This window comes from Hipposideros armiger, unplaced genomic scaffold, assembly GCF_001890085.2.
Source record: "Hipposideros armiger isolate ML-2016 unplaced genomic scaffold, ASM189008v1 scaffold_356, whole genome shotgun sequence".
NCBI lineage: Eukaryota > Metazoa > Chordata > Mammalia > Chiroptera > Hipposideridae > Hipposideros > Hipposideros armiger.
Window position 1 is genome coordinate 1,473,480 of NW_017731706.1, and position 14,637 is coordinate 1,488,116.

General features: G+C 35.9%; 1 protein-coding gene across 1 annotated transcript in view; it reads left to right on the top strand.

Moving 5' to 3' along the window:
* LOC109392910 (coiled-coil domain-containing protein 7) overlaps nucleotides 1–14,637 on the top strand; it is a 98,630-nt gene that overhangs the window by 8,728 nt on the left and 75,265 nt on the right. Inside the window, exon 4 of the mRNA XM_019661620.1 lies at nucleotides 14,248–14,268. Coding sequence (XP_019517165.1) covers nucleotides 14,248–14,268 — 21 coding nt within the window. The remainder of the gene's footprint in view (nucleotides 1–14,247; nucleotides 14,269–14,637) is intronic.

Genomic DNA, 14,637 nt, shown 5'->3' on the forward strand with positions numbered 1-14,637 from the left:
TATTATTAGTCTAGATACAATGCCTGAAGTAATTATAAAGGGCATTAGAAAGCATTATTTATTTTTCGTTATCTTTTTTTTGGTAGTTACTTTATTTTATTTTTAACACTTTATTTTGACATATAATATTTTTTTATATTAATTTTAGGTGTATAGCATAGTGGTTAGACATTTATGTAATTTAAGAAGTGATCTTCCTGACTAGTCTAGTGCCCACCTAGCCCTAGGGATAGTTATTATCATATTATTGGTTATATTCTTTATGCTTTACTTTACATCCCCATGACTATTTTGTAAATAACAATTAATACTTCTTAATCCCTTCTCCTTGTTTCACTCTGCCACCCAACCCCCCCTTCCAGCTATCACCCCAATAAATCTAATACCCATCTGACACCATGCATAGTTATTACAATATTATTGACTATATTCCTTCTGCAGTGCTCTACATCTTCATGACTACTGTGATTAAGAAGATTCCTACTTCTTAATCCTTTCCTCTTTTTCACTCACTCCCAACCCCCCTCTCCAATCTGGCAACTATCAAAATGTTCTCTGTATCTATGAGTTTGTTTGTTTATTTTGTTCTTTAGATTCCATGTATAAGTGAAATCACGTTGTATCTTTCGCTGTCTGACATACTTCACTCAGCACATACCCTCCATGTCCAGCCATGCTGCTGCAGGTGGCCAAAACCCATTCCCTTCCATGGTTGAGCAATATTCCATTATATCTCCTCCTCTTTATCTACTACTTATTCATTAGTGGATACTCAGATTGTCTCATCTGAGCCATTGTAAATAAACAGTGCAACAATGCACATATGGATGCATTCGTCCCCTCGAAATAACGTTTCGGGTTTCTTGGGATGAATACCAGGAAGGAGGATTACTGGGTCCTTCTTTGTCTCTTGTTATAACTTTTTTTTTTTTTTAGTTTCATGTGTACAAAACACTGTAATAGTTAGACATTTATACACCTCACAAAGTGATAGCCCTCCTCCCCAATTTACTACCCTTCTAAAATCGTATATAGCTGATACAATTCTTCCATTGACTCTATTCCTTATGCTGTACTCCACATCCTGTTAAGAAACTGTGGTACGTTTATACAATGGAGTATTAGTTAGCCATAAAAAACAATGAAATCTTACCATTTGCAACAATATGGATGGACGTAGAGAACATTATGCTAAATGAAATAAGTCAGACAGAGAAAGACAAATACCATGTGATCTCACTTATATGTGGAACCTAAAGAACAGAATAAATGAGGAAACTAATCAGAAACAGTCTCAACGATATAGAGAAAAAACTGAGGGTTGCTAGATGGGAGGGGGGTGATGAGGGAGAAGGTGAGGGGATTAGAAAGCACAAATTGGTAATCACAAGATAGCCTTTGTTTTAAAGTCTATTTTGTCTGGTATGTGTATTACTACCCCAGTTTTTTTTTTCTTTCCATTTTCATTAAATACTGTTTTTCATTTCTTTCCTTTCAGTCTCTATGTGTCTTTTGATCTGAAGTGAATCTCTTGTAAGCAGCATAAGATTGCTCTCTAATCCATTCAGTCACCTTGTTTTTTGATTGGAGCATTTAATCCATTTACATTGTTGATATACAGTTACTGCCATTTTATTAATCATATTTTTTATCTTTTTTTTCTTTTTATCTTAAAGAAGCCCCCTAAGATTCCTTGTAATACTGGTTTGGTAGTGATAAAGTTCTTTAGCTTTTTCTTGTCTGGGAAGCTCTTTATCTGTCCTTTGATTTTAAATGATAGGTTTGCTGGGTGTAATAATCTTGGTTGTAGATTCTTGCTTTTCATTACTTTGAATATTTCCTGCCAATCCCTACCAGCCTGCAAAATTTCTGTTGAAAAATCAGCTGACAGTCTTATGGGGGCTCCCTTGTAGGTAACTAACTGCTTTTCTCTTGCTGCTTTTAAGGTTCTCTCTTTGTCTTTAACACATTAAGTGCCAAGCCTGTTTTGTTTTCCTTTCTGTTTAGCCCGCGATATCCGATTTCACCGACATGCTTTCCCTTCTGTCAGTTGTTTGTGGTTTGTATTCCAGTGCAGTTTAAAAAATTTTTCTTTACCCATAACAGTGACAATGTCAGTAGAAGAAATGTGTGAAAGCAATTCAAGTGAAATTAGTTTTCCTAATAGAAGAATACAATTTTTTAAATTGTATATCATCAGTCACCAGTGACTGATGCGGTCTGAATGGAAAGTATAGTGTCAGTTACCAGTGACTGACATGGTGCTTAACGTGTTAACCTTTGGAATTTTAATTATGATGTGTCTGGATGTGGGCCTCTTTAGGTTCATCTTGTTTGTGACTTTCTGTGCTTCCTGGGCTTGTATATCTATTTCCTTTGCCAGGTTACAGAAGTTTTTAGTCATTATTTTTTCAAATAGGTTTTCAATTCCTTGCATGCTCTCTTCTCCTTCTGGTACCCCTATGGTACGAATATTGTTATGCTTGATGTTGTCCCAGAGGCCCCTTAAACTGTCCTCATGTTTTTGGATTTTTCTTTCTTTGTGCTATTCTGACTGGGTGTTTTTTGCTACCTTATCTTCTAAATGACTGCTTCGACCCTCTGCTTCATCTAATCTACTGTTGATTTCCTCTAATGTATTCTTCATTTCAGTTATTGTATTTTTTATTTCTGACTGGTTCCTTTTTAAATATTTTATTGGGGAATTGGGGGGAGGGGAACAGTACTGGGGAACCGGGGCAAGGGGAACAGACAAGTTGCTGTCGTTTTTGTTCTTCAGTCTAGTTGTGGAGGATATTGCTTCACTGGCCCATGTTGGTATTATCATTGCGCTCTTCCCGGGTGAGGCAGATCAGTTGCTGGCTTCTGGATGGCCGCTCATGGCGGCTCTTAACAGCTCACACCGGCTGCCAGATGCTCATGCTGGCTGCCGGCCACATACGGTAGCTTATGGCAGCCCACTGCAGCAGGGGCTGCAGCCTATGCCATCGCCAGTGACTCACGTCAGCCCAGCTCCAGGTTGAGCTGTTGTTCACCATCTTAGCTGTAGAGGGTAGTGTCACTGTCCCCCATGTGGTATCCAAACCGGGGCCCTGCTGCTCAGAACTGGCGTCCAAAGTCAGTTCTTAACCAGTGCGCCACTTGGCCGGCCCTTGACTGGTTCATTTTTATGTTTTCTATCTCCATTTTTTTGTTTCCTATCTCTTCATTGAAGTTCTCTGTGAGATCATTGAGTATCCTTATAACCAGTGTTTGGAACTCTGCGTCTTGTAGATTGCATGTCTCCATTTTGTTTAGTTCTTTTTCTGGAGTTTTGTTCTGTTCTTTTATTTGGGACATGTTTCTTTTTCTCTTCATTTTGGCTGGCTTCCTATATTTGCTTATATGTATTAGGTAGGGCTGCTATGCCTCCCCATCTTAGTAGAGTGGCTGTATGTAGTAGGGTGTCCTGTGGGACCCAGTGGTCACCAGAGCTGGGTGCATCTGGTGTGTCCCTTGTGTGAGCTGTGTGTGCCCTCCTGTTGTAGTTGAGCCTTGGTTGCTGTTTGCATATCAATAGAAGGGATTATCCATCAAGCTGATTGGTTGTGAGAACCTGTGACTAGAGTTGGGGAGCTGTGGTACAAGGACTGACCCTAAAGTACAGTGTTTGCTTTATCAGGGCTCTGGTGCCTGGCCAGTCTGCCCTTTGGGGTGTTGTTCTTGGAGGCAGCCAGGTGGTGATCCAGCTTGGTCTGAAGCTGGCTACCAGGCATGCCAAACCTGGGGCTTCCTGGGAGGGGACCCATACACTCCAAATTTAGCTGCAACCTGTGCCTTACCCAGGGCTGCCTGGTATGAGCCACAAAGCAATTGACATATGGCTGCAACTTACACTGGGTTTGGAGGTCCCTTAAGGGGCTAATCTGTGAACTGAGGTTGGCTATTGTAAGTGTTGGGCTTATGGGTGCTCAGCCAGATGTACTGAACATACAGATGCTGCTTGTTGGGGGTTTGTGAGCATTTGAGAGATTTTATGAAAGTTCTGAGCTAAGACAAGTTTTTTGTTCAGAAAAGCCACTGGAAGTGGCTTGGGCATGCCCAAAAGTTGGGTGTGTGGGGCCTCAGGAAATCACTAGGGTGGGGTAGATGAAAAGTGATCGCCAGTTTGATGGAGACTCAGATATGTGTCTGCCTGCATCTGCATGGAGGGGTGGGGAGGGCTCAACATAGAAATAATTGCTTCTTCCTAGCCCTACCTCCTGGAGAAAGCTGCCCCTCTAGCCCTCACCCTGAAGCTAGTCAATTCAGCTTTTCCCTGTATGTCCCTGGTTCCTTTTGAGCTATTGCCTCTGTGCTGGATCTCAAAGCGAGTGAGTCCATTAGCAAGTAAATCTTTGTGCCTAGCACTGCAGCCACCCTCCAGTTCACTTAGCTGCAATCTCTGCTGGTTTTCACAGCCAGAGGTTATGGGAACTTATCTCCCTGGCACTGGAACCTTGGGCTGGGGATCCTGGTGTGGGGCTGGGACCCCTCCTCCCTCTGGGGTGTGTGTGAACCTCTACAGCTGAGATATCTCTCCAGGTTGTAAATGGTCACACATGGGTGTGTGACCAGCTCGTTCTGTGTCTCTGCTCCTCCTACCAGTCTCGACGTGGCTTTTTCTGTATGTCCTTAGTTGAATGGCTTTGGTTCAGCTAGACTTCAGGTGATTCTCAGTGATGGTTGTTCTGTAGTTTAGCTGTAATTGATGTGGTTCTGAGAGGAGATGAGCACAGCATTTACCTACTCCACCATCTTGACCGGAAATCTCTATTTTCTTTATTCTTAACATGGTCATTTAGATCAGTGAATTTTCCTTTAAGTGTAGCATTGATTGAGTCATTAGTATTTTTATATGTAGTGTTTATATTTTATGGTGCTTTTTATAAGTAAATTTATATTATAAAAGAAATATGTCACAATTAATGAAAATTAAAAATATAAAGACATGCAAAAAGAAGAAAATAAAATTACCATAATTCTATTTCCCCAAGATAACCAACTATTGTAAACATATTTTTGTTTACCTTCTTGTTTTTCCATAGTTTTATTTATATGTGTATATGTATGTGTGTGTGTGTGTATATATATATATATATATATATATATATATATATATATATATATATATATGTATATACTTAAAAATGAAATTATATTTTACATACTCTTTAGTAATGCACTTTCTTATTTTTTTGAATTTTGAAAAATAACGTGTGTTGTGTTTTGTCTGATTATAAAAGTATTCTTGTGGAACATTTGAAAAAGTGAGGAAAATAAATTATATGTAATTTCATTTTAATATATAAGCACCATTAATAGTTTAGAATATTTTAGGTGATTCTCAATGATGGTTGTTCTGTAGTTTATTTTTAATTTTCATGTTGTGAGAGGAGGTAAGCACAGGTTTACCTACTACACCATTTTTACTGGAAATGGGTCTGAGTTAGTTTTGTTTTTATTGATTTTTGTAGGGCTCTGCAGGTATACTGATATGTCCCTTATAAATTTAATGCAATCCCAATAGATAGCTTTTTTCTTTTCCAAGTCTCATGGAAAGCTTATTGTTTTCTTTAGCCTGATTGCATTGTATAATACCTCCAGAACAATGTTAAATATATTGGAAATAGGCAGGAGTGAAGTCAGCATCTTGGCAATATAAGACATTCATCGTTTTGTCGGGCCACCCCCCCAAACAACAAAAATTCAGTATCCATCCATAGACAAAGTGCTTTGGAGGAGCTGTGGGATTCAGCACCATATGGCAAGGGACCAGGGGGAGACTCACCGAACTGGGCACTGGGTGATAGGCAGACAGTGATCGGTCCCAGCTGTGGACTGTGCAGTGATCCTTGAAGTGGCTTTATGCCCTTGATCATGGTTCAGCGGTTCCTGGAGAACACTGACATAGGCAGCTATTCACAAGAGAGAGCATTTGTGGAAGTCCAGGTTTGCAAAGGATGAGTTTGAACACTCTGTTGGAGTAAAAAAATCAGTTGGGATGTGTAGGTAGGAGAAACAGTGTGACTTTACTTGTGTCACCCCTTCCCCAATGCAGCACAGCTTAGGGCCAAGACATATCTTTCACAGCCTGTGATTTATCTTGTGAGGAACAGGAAGAGTGTGTAAGTACTCCAGTTTCCCCAGCTGTTTGGATGCTGCCCCAGGGACTCATTTCCCTGTTGTCCCATCAGAGTACTGAATCAAAGGCTATATGACTGAAGTGCCAGAATAGGCAGTGGGCATGGCAGATAGGACTCTTGGAAGAAAGTATAGGGATGTGAATCCTAACTGCATCAGATTCCATCAAGAAGCCCACTCATGAGTTGCTAAAGACACCTCACCCACAGATTCTTCACGTGGCCCCCAGGCATTCATTCCCAGTGCTTTGTGTGTTTCACTCACAATCCTCCCCAACCTGTGGCCAACCTCTTGTGTATGAGCCCATCAGTGGCACAAGCAAGATTGGCAGATGGCTAGTGAGCACACTGGAAATTCAGTGGAACCTACAGGCCAGCATAGACCACAAACTTGAGTTTTAGCGCCACCTTTAGGAAAATAAGAGAGGCTGTCAATACTGGGTTTAATGTGTTGTAGGATCTGGAGAAGGCATACAAGCTTGAGAATTCTGTCACAAAAAAAGAGCAAGAAATGTGGAGCAAATGTACCCATAGATGCTCCGAACTAGCTTTAGAATCCCTAGCATGGCTGACAGAAGGTATCTGTCTCCCAAAGGCAGTTAATAAAGACTGGTGGAGGTGAATGCAAAGGTAGTAATAAAAAACTTCAAAGAACATGAAAAATCAAGGTAACATGACACCAGCAAAGGAGCACAATAATCTTCAAGTAAGCAAACCCAAAGCCATGGGAATCTGCAATTTATCAGATAAATAATTAAAAATAGCTGTTTTAGTACAGAGAATAGAGTATAGAGAATAAAGAATAGAGAATAGAGTCAATAGAATTGTAACAGCTATATACGATGTCAGAGGGGTATATAGCTGGGGGAGGGGGATTAACAATAGGTGAGAGAGGTAAATGTCTAACTATTACATTGTTTTGTACCTGAAACTAATAATAATAATAATAATAATAATAATAATAATAATAATAATAAATAGCTGTTTTAAGGAAGCTTAATGAGCTACAATAAAACACAGAAAGATAATTAAACAAAATCAGGAAAATAATACACAAATAAAATGAGTTTAACAGCAATAGAAATCATAAAAAAAACCCCAAAAATCCTGAAGCTGATGAATATAATGAATAAATTAAAAAATGCAGAACAAAGGAAAAAAGAATGAAAAAGAGTGAAGAAAGCCTGGGTGATCTATGGGACACCATCTAAAAGAACAATTTGTGAATTATTGGAGTTCCAGTAGGAGAAGAGGAAAGAGGCAGAATGCTTATTTAAAGAAATAATGGCTGAGACTTCCCAAATATGGGAGATGTTTGGATATTCCAGTTCATTAAGCACTTAAGTCATCAAAGAAAATCAACTTAAAGAGATTCTCTCCAAGATATAATGCAATAAAACTGTCAAAAATCCAAGACAAAGAGAGACTCTTAAAAGCAGCAGGAGAAAAGAAGATTGTAGCTTGCATGATAACCCCCATAAGACCATCAGCAGACTTCTCAGCACAAAACTTACAGGCCAGGAGAGAGCAGGATGATATATTCGAAGTGCTGAGAGAAAAAGACATACCAACCAACAATACTTTACCTGGCAAAACTGTCCTACAGGAATGAAGTGGAGATAAAATCTTTCCCAGACAAACAAAAGGTGAGGGAACTCATCACCGCTAGACTTTCCTTATAAGAATTGCTGAAAGGAGTTCTTCAGGCTGAAATGAAAAAATGCTACTTATATAACAATACACAACACACTAGTAAAGTATCTGAGCAAATTCAGAATACTGTATTATGGTGAAGTGTTAACCACCTAACTTCAGTATAAAGGTTAAATGGCAAAGAGTATTAAAAATAACTATAGCTATAATAATTTGTTAATACACAATATAAAAAGATAAATTGACATCAAAAACTTAAAAGGGGGAGTAAAAGAGTTAAATTTTTGTATGTAATTGAAGTTGTTGTTTTCAGTGTAAAATAGACTGTTATGTGTATAAGATGTTTGATGTAAGCCTCATGGTTGCCACAAAGTAAAACGTACAGTACATTCACAAAAGATAAAGAAAAGGAAATCAAAACATACCACTATGGAAACTCCAGTTTACAAAGGAACACAGCAATACAGGAAAAAAGGAACAAGGGAACTACAAAACAGCCAGAAAACAATATGATGGCATTAGTAAGTTTTTACCTATTAATAATTACAGGCATACCTCATTTTTTTGTGCTTTGCTTTATTGCACTTCATAGATACTGTGTTTTCTACAAATGGAAGATTTGTGGTAACTTTGTATTAAGCAAGTCCATTGGTGTCATTTTCCCAGCAGCATTTGTTTACTTAGTGTCTCTGTCACATTTCCATAATTATTGCAATATTTCAAACTTTTTCATTATTATATTTTTTACTGTGACCTGTGATCAGTGATCTTTGTTTTGGGGTGCCACGAAGCATGCCTATAAAAGATGGCAAATTTAATCTATAAATATTGTGTGTTCTGACTGCTTCATGAACTGGACATCCCGCTATCACTCTCCCTCTCCTTGGACCTCCATATTCCTTGAGACACAGTAATATTGAAATTAGGCCAATTAATAATCCTACAGTGGTCTCTAAATATTCAAGTGAAAGGAAGAGTCAGAAGTTTCTCACTTTAAATCTAGAGCTAGAAATAATTAAGCTTAGCGAGGACGTCATGTTAAAAGTCAAGACAGGCTGAAAGCTAGGTCTCTTGTGCCAAACAGCTAAGATGTGAAAGCAAAGGAAAAGTTGTTGAAGGAAATTAAAAGTGCTACTCCACTGAACACATGAATGTTAAGAAAGTGAAACAGCATCTTCACTAGGAGTAGATTCCATCTCAAGAAACCACTTTCTTTGCTCATCCATAAAAAGCAACTCCTCATCTGTTAGTTTTATCATGAAATTGCAGTAATTCAATCACATCTTCAGGCTCCAGTTCTATTTCTTGTTGTCTTGTTATTTCCACCAATCTTCAGTTACTTCCTCCACTGAAGCCTTAAACCCCTCAAAGTCATCCATGAGGGTTGAAATCAACTTCTTTCAAATTCCTGTTAATGTTGATATTTTGACCAGCTCCCATGAATCATCAATGCTCTAAATGGTAGAATAGTTAATCCTTTTCAGAAAGTTTTCAACTTGATTTGCCCAGATCCTTCGGAGGAATCGTTACCTAGAGCAGCTATAGCTTTACAAAATGTATTTCATAAATAATAAGATATGAAAGTCAAAATTGCTCCTTAATCCATGGACTACAGATGGATGTTACATTAGCAGGCATGCAAAAACATTAAAATCATAAATTTCCATCAGATGCATTGTCAATGAGCAGTAATATTTTTAAAGCAATCCTTTTTTTCCTGAGCAGTAAGTCTCAACAATGGACTTAAAATATTCAGTAAACCATATTGTAAACAGACATGCTGTCATCCAGACTTCGTTGTTCCATTTATACAGTACAGCAGCACAGATTTAGCATAATTCTTAAGGGGATTTTCTAAATGGTAAAAAAGCATTGGCTTCAACTTAAAGTCACCAGCTACATTAGCTCCTAACAAGAGAGTCAGTCTATCCTTTGAAATTTTGAAGCCAGGCAATGACTTCTCTCTAGCTAAGAAAATCCTAGAAGGCATCTTCTGGCAATATAAGGCTGTTGCATCTACACTGAAAATCTGTTGTTTTGTGTAGTCTTCCATTATTTTAGCTAGATCTGGATTAGTTCATGCAGCTTCTACATCAGCACTTGCTGCTTCACCTTGCACTTTTATGTTGTGGAGATGGCTTTTTTCCTTAATCCTCACGAACCAAGCTCTGCTAGCTTCAGATTTTTCTTCTTCGATTCTCTCACCTCTCCCAACCTTCATAGAGTTGAAGAGAGTTAGAGCCTGTCTCTGGATTAGACTTTAGCTTAAGGGAATATTGTGGCTGGTTTGGTTTCCTATCCAAAAGGCAAAACTTGAATTTGCCATGTGCCGAGCACTCTGCTGAATCCACGTGAATAAAGTGACATATAGGCATACCCTGCTGTACTATGCAAATTCAATGACATTTTATATTAGGGACTTGAGCATCCGCAGATTTTCATATCTGAGAGGGTCTTGGAACCAATCCCCTGTGTATATGGAGGGATGAGAGATGACTGTAGTTAATAAACTGTATTGTGTATTTGAAGTTGCTAGGAGAGTAGACCTTAAATGTTCTCACCACAAAAAGAAATGGTAGTTATGGGACATGGTGGAGTTGTTAGCTAATGCGATGGTGGTAATCATTTTGCAATATGTAAATATCAAATCAATATGTTGTACACCTTAAACTTACACAATGTTCTGTCAATTTATCTCAATAAAGCTAGAAAAAATAATAGTGGAAATAGACATTTTTGTCTTGTTTCTGCCTAGTAAAAATACCTATCGTGATTCTCCATTAAGTAAAATCCTATGGATTTTGGTCATCTATGTATCTGTATATTATCTATCTATCCATATTATCCACATTCAGAGATATTATCATGTTAAAAAATTTACCTATTCTTATTTTCTCATGTTCTTATTGTTCTGTTGGTGTTAAATTCTGTCAGACTTTTCCAACATTTATGGAGATAATCATATTGTTTTTTTCTTTGGACTTAATACTATGATGAATTATACTAATTGTATTTCTAATATTCAGTCACCCTTCCATTTCTTGTTACCAACTCCTTTTGGTCATTCTATATTATTTTCTTAATGTGTTGGAGTTTGTTAATATTTCATTTATGATTTTCATATTGATATTCATAAGTAATATTGGGTTATGATATTTTTTGTGCTATCATTATCAGTATTAAGTATCAATTTTTTCTATTTCCCATGAAAGAAATTTAGAAGTGTTCCTTCAATTTCTAGACTCTGAAACTATTAGTACAGCATTTTGACTAGGCTCTAAAGATTTGCTTGATTTTTCCATGAAACCATCTGGACTTGGTGGTTTTTTGATAGAATAGTTTATGCATAATTTTCTGTACTTATTTTATGGAAACTTGTCAGTTTAAGCTTTCTCTTTCTGTTAAGGTCAATTTTAGTAAATTACTTTCTTTGAAGTTACTCATTTTATTGAGGTTTTGAAACTTATTTGCATAGTGGTATCAAAGTAGTGTCTTATTAAAATTTTTTTTTCTTCTACCAATAGTTACATTTTTCTTTTCCATTTATTATTTTAATGTATTTGTGCTTTTATTAATTTCTTGATTAACTAGCTGGTAATTTTTTGTTTAGATTTTTTTTCAAGGAACCATAACTTTGTTTTATTAATATCATTTAATTTTTTCCTTATTAATTTCTGCCTTTTTTCTTTAGTATTTCTTTTATTATATTATCTTTTGGTTTACTTTTTTTTAAAATCAAAATTTTTAGGGAGACAATTGTTAGTAAAATTACATAGGTTTCAAGTGCACAATTCTGTAATACATCATCTGTATATCACATTGTGTGTTTACCACCCAGAGTCAATTCTCCTTCCATCGCCATATATTTGACCCCATTTACCCTCCCCTCTTACCCTCTGGTAACCTCTAAACTATTGTCTGTGTCTATGAGTTTTTGTTTTTTTTATTTGTTTGTCTTGTTGCTTTGTTGCTTTCATTTTATATACCACATATCAGTGAAATCATATGGTTCTCAACTTTTTCTGTGTGACTTATTTTGCTTAGCATAATAATCTCAAGATCCATCCATGTTGTGGCATCTATGACTGAGTAGTACTCAATTGTGTATATATACCACATCTTTATCTAGTCATCTATCAAAGGGTATTTTAGTTTCCATGTCTTGGCCACCGTAAATAAAGCTGCAGTGAACATCGGAGCACATATATCTTTACAGATAAATGCTTTCACATTTTTGGGGGTATATACCCAGGAAAGGGATTGCTGGGTCATATGGTAATTCTATTCTTAATTTTTTGAGGAACCTCCACACTGCCTTCCATAGCGGCTGCACCAATCTGCATTTCCAACAAGAGTGTATGACCGTTTGTTTTTTCCCACAGCCTCTCTAACACTTATCATTTGTCTTGTTGATGATAGCCATTCTAATACGTGTGAGGTGCTATCTCATTGTGATTTTTATTTACATTTCTCTGATGATTAGTGATGTTGAGCATCTTTTCATATATATTTATGGGCCATCTGTATGTCCTCTTTGGAGAAATGTCTATTCAAGTCCTCTGCCCATTTTTTAATTGGATTGTTTGTTTTATTGTTGTTGAGTTGTATGAGTTATATAAATAACTTGATTTACTTTTTTTCCTAGTGTTTTGAGTTAGAATTTATTTGTATTTGTTTGATATTGTAGGACTGTGAGTTTTCCACTCATCAGTGCTATAAATGTCTCCTATACATTATGATGTATTGTTTTCATTATCATTACTTTTCAGAAATTCTGTAATTTTTTTTAGTTCTCTGTTCACTCAACAACTATTTAGTAATATCCTAATGATAGGTCCTTTTTGAATTTTGCTTTTATAGTCCAATTTAGCATTGTGATCAAAGAGTGTTGTTTGTAATATTTTCACTTTTATAACCTACTGGTTTTCTTTATGTCTTATATATAATCTATTTTTTCCACATGCACTTGAAAAGAAGGTATATTTTCTATTGTCTGAGTGTAGTCAGTGTTAGTCAGGATGTATTTCATATATAACCAAAGGTTCTACTTTATTAAATTATTTGATTTTATTGATATCATTTATTTTTTGTTCACTTGATTTGTCAAACTGTTTTATATTAGTGATTATTATGTTACTCGTTACATAGATATTCTTAAATATTACATCTTCATTGTGGAATGTAGGTTTTAACATTATGAAACATACTTCTTTATCTAGTTTAGTGGTGTTTTGGCTTAATATTTATTTTGGTTTTAGGGTTGCAACTTCTACTTATTGTTTCTATTTTTACGGTAAATATTTTTCCATAATTTTATTTTTAACCTTTTTGAATCACTGCATTAAGATGTGTGTATTGTATATAGCATGATGTTCATTGCTTTACCTGCCAATTTGAAAATTCATTTCTTTTAATATGCAAGTGATGCCTATTTTGATATGCTTGATTCTCAAATTTTAGCATGCAGAGAAATCAACTGGCAGGCTAGTTAAAACATATATCGCTGACCCTACTCCCACAGTTTTTGATTCAGTAGGCTGGAGTGGGGTCTGAGATTTTGCATTACTAACAAATTTGAATGTTTAGGTGGTGCTGATGCTATTGTTCGTGGAACCACACTTCTTGAACCATTGATCTAGAGTTATTGTTGCAGAAGAGCAAGTTTAGACTAGCTTGAATTTTGTTAAGTAACTTTTTTCTGCTGGAATGCATATAGTAATATTTTTCTTTAATAATGTAATTCAGAACTTTTATCCAGATGTGATAGTGTGTTTGTGTGTGTGTGTGTGTGTGTGTGTGTGTGTGTGTGTTAAATGTAATCATTTTAACATTACATTTTTTAAGTGGTAAATATTGGTAATTTTTTGACTTTGTGATTGGTTTTGTATATTCAGTTTCTCTCACAATCTTCCATACCAGATGTTTGCATTTTCTATTAAAAATATCAAGTAGTAGTGTAATATTTTATGTCTTGATTGTTAGGCCTTTTTGCAGAGCGAAGTTATATTGAAAAAGTAATGTTGGGTAAAATAATGCTTTTCATTATTGTACTATCTTCTGTATGGAAAAAAAATAGTACTGTTCTTAGGGGAATTTGAATTTTATCCCTTAACTATATTAAGAAAATACATGAAATCATTTATGTGAATTATTTTGGGGTCTTCTAATATCTATCTATCTATCATCTATATATCTATATCTATAAGGATGTAAAATTCTTTTTTTTGGGAACTAAGTTGTCTATGCAAGATGTACTAAAATCTCTCTATAAATATAAAAATACTTTGATTTTTGGATTATAGTTATAGTTTCATTTTAGTAATTTGTTCATTTTTGTGATTGACAATTGTAAGAGACTTGAATTAAATATTTTATCATATACATTGTGAAGCATTTTATTTTAAAACTTATTAATTAAAACTTTATTTTCCAGATTTTGGAATCTCTTTTTCAGGTATGTCCAATATATTGCACTTTAAGCCTACTAAAATTTAATACAGAAATACATGTAAATGAAAAAGTTTCTGCCCTGCTAGCTCAGTCAGTAGAGAATGAGACTCTTAAATGAAAAAGTTTCTAAGTTTTGAGAAAATAAAAAGTAGTCACAAACTTGCTACTATATGTATTGAAAAATTTTATGTTCCAGTTGTGTGTTACATTAGCCCTATTCTGAACCCTAGGATAAATGATGTTTGTTCAGTGCTAATAGTTGATGTGTGAAAATTCATTCTCTCTCTCTCTCTCTCTCTCTCTCTCTCTCTCTCTCTCTCACACACACACACACACACACACACACTCTCTCTCTCTCTCTCACACACACACA